The 10,759-nt window shown below is 56.7% G+C and overlaps 1 protein-coding gene and 1 pseudogene across 7 annotated transcripts in view; both read left to right on the top strand.

Annotated features, from left to right (window-relative positions):
* The window catches only part of LOC101636958, a 12,405-nt pseudogene extending 9,698 nt beyond the window's left edge, over nucleotides 1-2,707 (top strand). Inside the window, exon 5 of the transcript XR_193488.1 lies at nucleotides 2,293-2,707. The product of XR_193488.1 is annotated as a tubulin alpha-8 chain-like (transcript). The remainder of the gene's footprint in view (nucleotides 1-2,292) is intronic.
* On the top strand, nucleotides 2,409-9,409 carry DNAJB2 (DnaJ (Hsp40) homolog, subfamily B, member 2). 6 transcript variants are annotated; one of them, XM_012728279.1, is made up of 11 exons: nucleotides 2,409-2,608; nucleotides 2,902-2,997; nucleotides 3,614-3,723; nucleotides 4,770-4,823; nucleotides 4,989-5,111; nucleotides 5,837-5,926; nucleotides 6,132-6,234; nucleotides 6,412-6,482; nucleotides 7,257-7,460; nucleotides 8,297-8,325; nucleotides 8,533-9,409. In XM_012728279.1, the coding sequence occupies exons 2-10, from the start codon at nucleotides 2,933-2,935 to the stop codon at nucleotides 8,317-8,319; spliced, it is 843 nt and encodes a 280-aa protein (XP_012583733.1). In that variant the 5' UTR covers nucleotides 2,409-2,608; nucleotides 2,902-2,932; the 3' UTR covers nucleotides 8,320-8,325; nucleotides 8,533-9,409. The 6 variants fall into 6 exon arrangements, 5 of the variants coding, with proteins under 5 accessions (XP_012583733.1, XP_004674321.1, XP_012583729.1 ...); XR_001145701.1 differs by having other exon boundaries at nucleotides 7,257-8,325; XM_004674264.2 differs by lacking the exon at nucleotides 8,297-8,325.
* Nucleotides 9,410-10,759: the final 1,350 nt, after the last annotated feature.

The following is a 10,759-nucleotide window of genomic DNA, read 5'->3' as shown; positions in this document are numbered from 1 at the left end:
AAAAAAAAATGTGAAAAATGATGTAAAAATAAACTTTTTAATAAAAAAAAAGCCAGCATTTTCCTGGAAATCCTTCTCCACTTAAAATTGCATTGTCTTATTAATTTTTTGGAATTTTTGTGAATAAAGGAAATCTACCCTTTGTCTCTTAGACGTGTCCCCTATAATTTCCTCAGCTATCCATGTCCCAACTAGATTTTATTTCTTTGAATACAGAGACTAGAACTTAAACCTCTTTGTATCCCTGTTCTTAATATAGTACCACATAGCTAGTAACGGTTAGAAAAAAATGTTAAGATCACAGAAGTAAGAAGAAAAATTTGGAAGAGCATGGAAAGAATTAATAACCTAGTCCTTCCTCTTATACCAAAGCCAGTCAGGACTCTTGTAAACAGCAAAAACTAACTCAGGCAAGTTTTAAAAAAAAAAGGAAAACTACCCTCTCTTCTGTCCTAAATCTGAGAGATTTGAGTAGCACACAGAATTGATGAGAGAGTTGATAAGGCTCAAAAACAGGTGGACACCAAGGGAAACTGAACAGCCGACACCAGGGTCAAGGTCAAAGTACAAGACAGCCTGTCTCAGACCCTTCACCCACTGCAGGGAAGCCCCCTCCCTCCCAGGACCGCGGCTGACACTTCCTCCTTCAGACACTAGAGGCCGCTGCTGACTCCACATCCATCACGCCTCAGAAACGAATTAACTGCCCCTGCTTTTCTGTGACTTGCTCCAGATCCAAGTCCCAGTTAGAGCTTCCCCTTTGGCAGATCTTATGTCTTTTGTCTGCACCGTTGGAGCCAAGAAGTCTGGGAGAGAAAGTGTTGGGGCTCTGTGGCAGGTGGTGACCTGTCTCCATCAAGCTCTATGCAATAGGAATTCCCCAAATGAAGGCCGCAGGCTCCTACTGGGACCAGCCAGGAAACCCTTACACATGCACACCACCCTCTTCTTTCATGCTGGCTCAAGATCTTCTCTTTGGTGAGGCGTTTCTGGGTCACCCAGCCTAAAACACTCTTCAGGACTCACCTAACCACTACTGCTTAGGCCAATAATGATGCCAGAGAGCTCTGTATAAATACCTATGTGTCATGCCTAATTCATCTTTCAAATAGCCTTAGGCCTTACTTGTATTTAGGGGTTAAAAAACCCTGAACCCTCACAAAACTCCCAAGTTACAAGGTAGCACCCAGTTGCAAACCTAGGCCTGTCTGTTTCCACAGCCTTGGTGTTTCCCAGTAGGCTAATGTTACAGGCTGCCATTTTCTCAAGTTGGAGCTCTGTAGGGACAGGATTTGGGCCATATTCTTTATATATCCGGGCAGCATCTAGTAAGTTGATGCTCACTTAATGCTGTGGATTGGCCTGGATGCTATCAAGCAGGAACCAATTCTGGAAAGTTCACTGAGGTCCCTTTGAACCCAGGAATCCTTTTACCCTGAAAGAGATCTACTCAGGATCAGTTTGGGAAGAAAAAAGAAAAGCCTTGAGTCGAGGGCATTTCCCCCTATCCTTTAGCCTTACTATCTCCCAAAGTGTCAAAACTGTAAACAAGGGGTCCTTCTATGCATTATGAATCATCCAATGCCTATGAATACCTTTTTCAAAAGAAGGTCAATGTATGAATTCATTAGATTGCCAAATCACTTTTTTCAAGGTGATTTCGACCATTTTATACTCTCATCAACAATATGTGAGAGTTCTAGTTGCCCCACATCCTAACACTGGATATTATCACTGTTTCTATCTTTAGACGCCCTCGTGGGAGTATCTCATTGTAGCTTAATTTACACTCCCCTGGTGTCTAATGATGTGGAGCACTTCTTCATGTGCCATGACTGCTCACATAGTTTCTTTGTGGAGGACCCATTTTTATGGGGTTATTTATCTCTTCGTATGGCTGTGCGGGGATGCCTTATGTGCATATATCTGAACCCCACGACTGCCTGATAGCCTAGTGAGAAAAAAGACAGTCTGTTATATGAACTGACATTCTAGTGGGGGAGCTGAATGTCAAACAAACGCTTAAGTACTAAGCGGCAGCTCTGACAGGAGAGGTGAGGGTACCAGGAGACGCTAGGGCTAGGCGAGGTCGGCGCCAGGGCAAGGCAGGGCGAGCCCGGCAGCCCTCCGGAGCACCCGGGGGCTGGCACCGGGATCAGCAGGCGTCTGTGAGTCCTCGAGGTAATGATAACTTCCGGGGGGAGTAGTCATCCATATTGGAGCGTGTTTATGGGAAAGCTGCATCGCGGCCAGGGGCCGGTGGCTTGTTTGTTGACCAGTGCGTCACGCCAGGTCGGAGCCGGAGCCAACCGCGTCGCCCAGGTTCCCTGCCGGGGTGACGTCGTCCTGGTGCAAGCCCGAAATAGCCCGCCCCGCCCCATCTCCCGGCAGCCCCTGCAGCAACACCACCCCCACCCCTCGAGTGACAGGCCGAACCGGCCTCTTCGGGGTGTCTAGTAGTTTCCGTGCAGCTGACGCACGCTTGCGCGCGCACAGCTGCCCGACCGCGTCCTACGCAGCAACCGCGAGCCCGCAGCCGGTGCCAGACGGTTCCCCGCGGGGGGCCGGGGCGGGGCGCTGCCGGAGCCAGGGACTCCGAGCGGAGGAGGTGCGGGTGGGGGACCCCCGGCCAGGTGGGGCGACCCTGGGCCGGACTGCTGGTGTTAGAGGACCCCATAGGGCTTCGGGCCTGGAAGGCGAGAGATAGTCGGTGACACCAGCCTGCTGGGGCCGATAAGACTGCCCGAGGAGGGAGCCTAGTCACCGGCCCCAGCGGGCTTGGTTTCAGCCTGGGAGAGCCTCCTGCCGCTGTGGAAGGGGGGGGGGGGCTGGGGGAGGGAGGGTGTCCAGCCCCAGGAAGGGACTCTTGGTTCTTTCTGGCTGATTCCTTCTCTCCTGCAGCCCCAAGGAGACCCAGCACTGACGAGTTGCTATGGCATCCTACTACGAGATCCTAGACGTGCCCCGAAGTGCGTCTGCTGATGACATCAAGAAGGCGTAAGTGCCTCTGCTGCATCAGAAAGTCTTTTTCCCCCTCTCCCTACCTCCCCCCCCCCTCAGGGGCCTCTCAGAAGCAGGGCAAGGGAACCTGGTCTTTAAATTGGGGGTCTCATTCAGAGATGACACCTGCTAGGAGGCAGGAGATTCCTGGAAAGGTGAAAGAGAGTCCACAGAGTGAAGAAGTTCTGCTGGGAGCTGCCCTGGGGTCCCTTTCCAGCGGATGCTCCCGGCCCTCCCCAACCTCAGCCTCCCCAGCCTCAGCGTGCTGGCTTTCTCAGGATGCATGGCCAAGACGCTGAGGCACTGTGATGTGCACAGAGCAGTGTCCCTATTCCTCCATGGCCATGCGCACCCTCAAGCACTGCAGTGCCCTCCCGCCCCCAGCCCCAGAGAGAAGTTAGGAGCAGCCTTCCTGACTGTCATATTATCGTCTGCACTGGCTGCAGCAAAGGGACAGGAGGACTGTATTGAAGCAGCACCGCAGAGGCTGACTTCGTAACTGGGGTGGACTGGAGTCAGAGTGGTGAGAGACAGCGGTGGGTTAGTGGAAAAGTGGCTCATCCTGTTCCCTCAGGAGAAGCCTCTGACCCTCCTCTAATCACACTTCCTGCAGGTATCGGCGGAAGGCTCTACAGTGGCACCCAGACAAGAACCCCGATAATAAAGAATTTGCTGAGAGGAAGTTCAAGGAGGTGGCTGAGGCCTATGAAGTGCTGTCTGACAGTAAGGGCCAGAGGGCTAGGGCCGGGCGGGATTCACGTCACTCCCACCTCATGCCCATGGCATTCCTTTCCGAAGCCACACTGCCACCATCCTCATCTCCTCTGGGCCTTTTTCCAACCTGACATTTAAAACTTCCACAGATACTCTGGGACTTTTTTCTTTTCCACCTCAATTTAAATGAGTGCCTACTACATGCAAAGCACTCCTATTTTTCCCCTAATGCACTATGCTCAGTTCCTGTCCCCCAGGATCTGGTGGTTACAGCATGAGTCTTGTCAAGGGGGAGGATGCTGGGCAGGTAACCTGCGTGCTCGGAGCCTCTTCTATGCCAGGTGATGGTGGGTTCACAGCTGTCTTGCAACGCAGGATTTACCCACCTCATTTTACAGGCAAGGTCACAGAGGCTGCAAGAAATGAGCACTTGCTCAAGGCCACTCAGAACTGGAATATGTATTCAGTTTTGCCTTCTGTTCATTCATTTCTTCACTCACGCATTCAGCATATTCACTGATTGCTTATGGTGACAGGCCCTTGTTGGCCTCTGGGAACAAAGGAGGACAGGCAGGCATTGTCTCTTTGTGATGGCTTTATCATATCCTGGTCAGGAAAGGCTGGCTTTCACCACGTAAATACACATTCCAGATTATGTGTCGTGACACATATTCCAGAAGAAAGCAGCTGGGTGCTGTGATGGAATAATTGACAGTGATTTTTGTTAAGGTGTCCCAGAAGACTGCTCTAAAGAGGTGACATTCCGGCTCTGACTAGTAGTAAGGTAGTAACAGGTGGTGTTTATTAAACATTGCTGTGTGCCAGGTACTGTGCTAGGCAGTCAGTGTGGGTCAGTGTGAGCTGGATGCTGTTATTATACCCAGGGCCCATGTTAGGGACCAGAAGGAGCCTGTGAAGGCTGAGCTGCTGCAGAAGCGAACCCGTGTCCCTGTGCTCTCTGCTGCCCCTCAGTGTCATTCTTTGGCCAGTCTTCTGCGGGTCCTAGCCTCGAAGGGCCCAGAGGGAGGGAGAAATGACCTGGTCTCTCTTTCCAGAGCACAAGCGGGAGATCTACGACCGCTATGGCCGGGAAGGGCTGACTGGGGCAGGTGGGTGACACCATGGGGCCCAGAATTGGAAGTGGGTCAGGAGAGGGGGGAGGATTCTCGCAAGGGATGCTTTCCTCGGGCTCCTGGCCACCTCTGAGGTGGCATCCCCTGGCTCAGGGCATGTTGCACACCCTTGGCCCACTCCTCCTCCTGCCTCTCTTCCAGGAACTGGCCCATCTCGGACGGAAGCCGGTGGGGGTGGGTCCAGCTTCACCTTCAGCTTCCGCAGCCCCGAGGAGGTTTTCCAGGAGTTCTTCGGGAGTGGAGACCCTTTTGCAGAGCTCTTTGGTGAGTGGATTCAGAAAGCCTCTGACTAAGCTTGAGGGGGCTCCAGGGAGGGCCTTATCAAGTGGGAGGGCCTGTGGCGGCTGGGCAGAAAGCAGAATCCCACGGACATAGGTTTCGTGAGGGTGGATCCAGTGATAGCTGCGACAGAACCTCACACAGGCCAGAACCCACGTGGTCACAGTGCCGCTTCAGAGACTCTCCCCAGTCAGTCAGTGCCGGCAACAATAAGGCATTGTTAAACCTCCACAGTGAGCGCCAGGGAAGCCAGACCCAGAGCATCATGGGAAAGACACCACAGAACAACAGAGGCCACTTTGGATGATTAATATGTGCCGCGTGTCTTACCTCTCCTCACCCTCTAATGAATTCTGCAAGGAGGATCATTTGATCCCCGCGTACAGATGAGAAAACCGAGGCCCAGTTGGCATTAGACAGTAATCAGCAGGGCCGGGGCTGGTGGCTGTGCCTGCCCGACATCACCCCCTCTGGCTCCCTTCCCCTTTCCTTCCTTTATTCTTTGTTGTGGACGCTGAACTGCTTCACGTACAAAGTTAGGGATTAACTTAACCTGTAAATAAGCCCAAGAGAGAGAGAAGGAAAAAAAATCATCTCAGAAATGCACCCCGTGTCTAGCAGCCTCTATTTCTGGACCTTAAAGGAGCGCGCCCACATTTGGGGGGTGGGGGCTCGCCACGAGAGAACTGTTAATCCACTTACTTTTGCAGACGACATGGGTCCCTTCTCAGAACTGCAGAACTGGGCGTCTGGACACAGGCCTTTCTTCACGGTCTCTTCCTCCTTCCCGGGGCGTTCTGGTGAGTGCTGCCTTCCCTCTCTGGCAAGGTCTGAGTCCTGGAGCCTTGCCCCTCAAGGCCTGGTCCCTCAGGGCCTTGCCTTCTCAGCTCTGGACCCTGCCTCTGGCAGCTCTCCAGGGAGACCCTGCAGAGGGGCCGCATCCACGTGCAGATTAGGGTCTTCATCTAACCATCTCTCCTCTCTCCTCCTCTGTCCCAATGCCAGATTTCTCCTCCTCATCTTTCTCCTTCAGCCCTGGGGCTGGCGCTTTTCGTTCTATTTCCACGTCCACCACCTTTGTCCAAGGACGCCGCATTACTACCCGAAGGTAAGTTGTGTGTGTGTGGGGGGGGCGGGGGGTTGGTCTGGGGATGAGGGGCGGAGAGGGAGCCGCCACAACTAGGTGGCTCCTCCAGACCACAGAGCCCAGAGCCCCATCTGTCCTGCAGCGTCCAGGGCCTGGGCCATGCCTGTGCCCCTGAACGGACCCAGCTGTCTCCCACAGGATCATGGAGAACGGGCAGGAACGGGTGGAAGTGGAGGAGGACGGGCAGCTGAAGTCGGTCACGATCAACGGTGAGGAGGAGCCGCAGCCCCACCAGCTGGCAGGGAGCCCCGCCCCCAAAGCCCACTCCCCCAAGGACCCCTCCCGGTGTTCCCAAGGAGTGGGTGGGCATTGGTGGAGATGGCCATCCCCAGGGAGGGGCCCAGACAGGGACTTGGGGAGTCTCAGAGGGCTGTGGGCTCACAGTCACCGCTAAGGGGGCCTGGTGTTTGCAGAGCACTTTACTGTGCCTGAATCACTCCCGCCCTCCCCGCTGTGTTCCAGGGCAGAAGCTGGGCAGAGGACTGTGCCCTAGTTTTCATTTGAGGGGGCAGAGCCTTGGCACAGTTAAATAATCCAAACTCCCCCGGAGTCCTAGTCCCAAGGCTCTTTGATCCCAAAGCCAGGAGTGAGACTTGGGCGTAGGATGCCAGGAGCAGAACCGTGCCTGCCCTCCCCAGGACGTGGCCATTACACCCGGGCGCGACTTTGGAAGCGGATGTGTGTCCTGCTTTGCGCGGGTTCTCTTCCTTCACCAGTGGAGCGACTTGACGTCATGCCCATTTTATGGATGAGGCAGGAGGGCTGAGGGAGGCTGAGTAGCCTAACTATGAAGACACAGCATGTCCCGGCAGAGCTGAATGCCTGCTCATGCTCACGGCCTGGACCTGGGTGCCAGAGTGCACAGGCCCCTCCTCAGGAGGGCCGTAAGCTGTCTTGCAGGGTCCTTGCTGCCCACGGTAGCTCAGTAGCTCGGCAGGCAGCTGGCCCGGGCCAGAGCCTCATGGCAGCCCTGATTCCTGCAGGTGTCCCAGACGACCTGGCGCTGGGCTTGGAGCTGAGCCGTCGTGAGCAGCAGCCGTCAGTCACCTCCAGATCCGGGGGCACACAGGTCCAGCAGAGCCTGGCCACGCGGCGTTCTGACAGCGACCTCTCTGACGACGAGGACCTGCAGCTCGCCATGGCCTACAGCCTGTCAGAGATGGAGGCGGCTGGGAAGAAGCCGGCAGGTGGGCGGGGGGCACAGCAGCGACAGCAGGGCAAGCCCAAGGCCCTGTACCAAGACCCGGGTGTGGGGGGCACCCTCGAGGGCGCAGGGGCTGAGGCAGCCAGACCCAGCCCTTCCCCAGAAGAGAAGACCTCTCGCTGCCTCATCCTCTGATGCCCAGGCACAGTCTGACTCCTGGCAGGAGACAGACAGGAGCGCGGCCTGAGTTGCGGGGCCAGCCCAGTGCCTTGCTCCCTCCGGGCACACAGGCCCAGCGGCACTCCAGCAAGGACTCGGGATTTGCCGTGCTCCACCGCAGCTGATAGTGCCTGGTGACTCCAGGGTGGGGTCTCGGGCAGGGGGGGGCTTGAGCAGCAGGGACGCACTTATTCTTCCTAGGTGGGGAGTCTCTGGGGGCACTGGAGGTTTGGGGTGGGCCTGCTGTGCCCAGGTCTTTTGCCACCAGTGTTGCTGATAATGTCAAGGAAGGAGGACTTGGCCTGGGGTTCTCGGAGCCTGAGCCGAGTCAGCAGCTACAGTGGGGAGACTCCTTGTCCAGCTGCCGACACCCTCCCCTGGTTTCTGTGCGTGTGGAGCTCTGACCGTCTCTGTTGCTTTCCTGTGGTGCTGCTTGTCCTTCCTCGCACTGTTCTCAGCAATTCCCTGCAGGCTGCACCGCTTGCTTTCACTGCTGTCTGGCTAGGACTCCCTCTTCCTTCCCTGAGGAGGCCTCAGTGTGGAGAGGAAGATGCTGAGGCCCGTAGGGTCTCCCCGGGAGGCTAGCTGGGTGGGCGGGAGCCTCAGCCATCCAGATTCGGAGCCGGAGCCCACTCTTCTCCCTTCCTCTTGCTGCCTCAGCCTGCCCCAGGCCTCGGGACTAGGCAGAGGTGAGGCCTGTTAACCCTGGAGAGGTGGGCTAGGGCTAGGGTGACCCCGAGGGAGGCTTAGGTGGGGCCTGGCCGAGGATCCTCCCTCACCATGCATCAGGGCTCAGGGAGAGGCCACAGGGCGAGCCCAGTCTGCATGCATGGCTCCGGCCTCCACAGCTTGCCGCTGACCCTCTCTCCTGTCGCCCCACCCTGCTCTCTCCCCAGATGTGTTCTGAGCTGAATGTCCAGGATCCAGAGTTGCTGCACAGCTCCAACAGGACAGCGCCCTCCCCCGTGTGCTGGGAGGGGACCCTCATTCCTCTCCTTCACCCGTGCAGAGTGTAGAGCTGGGCCTGGGTGGCGGGTGGGGCGGGTCTGTAGTCTCAGCCTGTAAATTCTCCCTGGGTGTTTGGTGCTGTCCCTTGGAGACTGCAGGCTCCAGAATGCAGTGCACCCTGCCTCCCTTCTGGTAGATCATGCTTGGGGGGGAAGTGGTGCATGGTCACGGAGCTGTGCATCTTGGGACATGTAGTTCCAGCCCCGGTGGGCCTGTGGCTTGCTTGAGATGGGAGCATCTCGTCCTTTGATTTGTCTCTGGTAGGGGTGTCGATAATGTGGATGAAGGGGTTATAGTCCAAGCTTCGGCCTCCCTGACACCTGTCGCTAGTGCTGGATTCGAGAGTACAAATCAGAACCCAGCGCCACCCGGGAGAGGGTCTTCTGTGGCAGGCGGGGCAGAGCCACGACGCAGGGCACAGCAGCCTGGGAGGCTGGTGGCCTGAGCTGGCGGGAGCTGGGGCGGGCAGGCCCCACCTGGAGCGTGTGGGGCCGCGACGGACGTGTGAAGGGAGCTCGGGCTTGCTGCTGCTTGTCTGGCTTTTTTGGCCTCTGACCCTGTTGCCCGTTCTTTCTCTCTAACACCACAGATGAGCTGCCTCTCCTCCCCCCTGCCCGGGGAGCCAGAGGCCAGGGAGGGGAGTGGTGGAGCCGGGGTGTTGCCTGCCCCGGTGACATTTCAGAGACTTGTAGCCAGCTTGGCTTTGGGCTGAGCTCAGAAGAGAGGGGAACACTGGAAGTCAATAAAACTTGAGTTTTGAGAGCTCGGGGGTGTGTGCTGTGTTTCTGTGTCCTCCCCCACCGAGGACAGCCCAGGAGGCACCCCGTGGGGCCAGTGGGTGACCCCCCTCCTTTATGGCCCCAACAGCTGGAGGTGGCAGCTTCTTCCTCAGCTGACCCCACAGACCGGTGAGTCACGGACCCCTGAGGCATGTTCGTGTTCTGCTCTAACCTCGCGGGGCCCCACCCTTGGCCCCCAAGCAGCCTCTGCTCCTCTTACTTGGGGACCCACCGCCACAGGAAAACCAAAGTGACTCCGTCTTGCACTGATGCCATCTTGGGCCCTTGACCCGAAGCTGTCCTACCCTGGGAAGCTGGCCAGTCCTCCCACTGTTCCTTTCGTGTGCACACCTGTCCCTCCCCGTGATCCACACGCAACCCTGTTGGGGACCGGCGGAGCCGGTGACGTGAGAACCTGTGAAACGTCCGCCCACAGCCCAGGTTGAGATGCTCAAGGTTTGATGGCGAGGTTGCCTTTCCCGCGGGGAGGGGGGCTCGCCCCAGCTGGGCCAGGGCGCCTCTCTTCTATCTCCAGATGTCTGCAGAGAGGCCCAGCAACCAGGGGCAAGCACCTCTGCTTCGTGAGCCAAGGCAGCACGGCTCCCCACGACTCTTCCATTCCAGGTAAGAGCTCAGCTCCTATGAGAGCTCTCCTAGGAGAGCTCAGCTTCTACGAATGCTCTAGACTGCGTTTTTCTTAAAGCAAAGGAGCAGTGTCTTGAAAGGGGAATCTCAAGCCTCCAACTCAAGAGACACTGTTGGAAAGTCTGTAAAATGGCCGTTTGGCCCACTTGAGCCTTGGGATGAGCTGAGTCGAATAGGAGGCCTCTGGGTTGCCGGGGTCCTTCAGTCCCTGCTCGGGGCTGGGGGAGGGGTGCTGGGGGGACAGGCTGCCACTCACCCTAGTGGTTCTCACTCAAGGAGCGCGGGTAAAACCAAGGGGCCCTAACCCAAGCAGCTTCATGTCTGTGTCCACCAGCTTTGTCCAAGCGCCTGTTGTGAAAGGCAGTTGGTGTCTCCTGGGGCCACATGGAATGGATAGTTCTGGGAGCCTTCTGGGGGCTGGCGGATGGGAGAGAGAAGGACACAGTGCCCTCGCCCCAGCTGAAGGCCTGTCAGCCGGGCAGACTCCACCGTACGACCCGCACAGCCAGCCCGACTCCAGCAAGTTTTGCTTAAGGCTCTTTGCCTGTGGCACTTCTTTAGGCCTGTCTTCAGAGGAACATTTTTCCTGAGGCTACAAGTTCCTGAAGCCTCGAGAGCAGACTCAGTCAAGCAGGCAGGCCTGGGTGTGCACCCCTCACGAGAAACGTGACTTTGGGCGAGCACTGTGCTG

The sequence above is a fragment of the Condylura cristata genome, unplaced genomic scaffold (assembly GCF_000260355.1).
Source record: "Condylura cristata isolate star-nosed mole 26May11 unplaced genomic scaffold, ConCri1.0 scaffold00002, whole genome shotgun sequence".
NCBI classification, from domain to species: Eukaryota; Metazoa; Chordata; class Mammalia; order Eulipotyphla; family Talpidae; genus Condylura; species Condylura cristata.
This window is presented reverse-complemented; position numbering and strand designations above follow the sequence as displayed.

Coding starts and splice junctions, on each gene's coding strand:
- DNAJB2 (XM_004674263.2), top strand. CDS start 2,933: ATGGCATCCTACTACGAGATCCTAGACGTGCCCCGAAGTGCGTCTGCT. Junction 2,998..3,613: donor GCTGATGACATCAAGAAGGC/GTAAGTGCCTCT, acceptor CACTTCCTGCAG/GTATCGGCGGAAGGCTCTAC. Junction 5,112..5,836: donor CCCTTTTGCAGAGCTCTTTG/GTGAGTGGATTC, acceptor TTACTTTTGCAG/ACGACATGGGTCCCTTCTCA.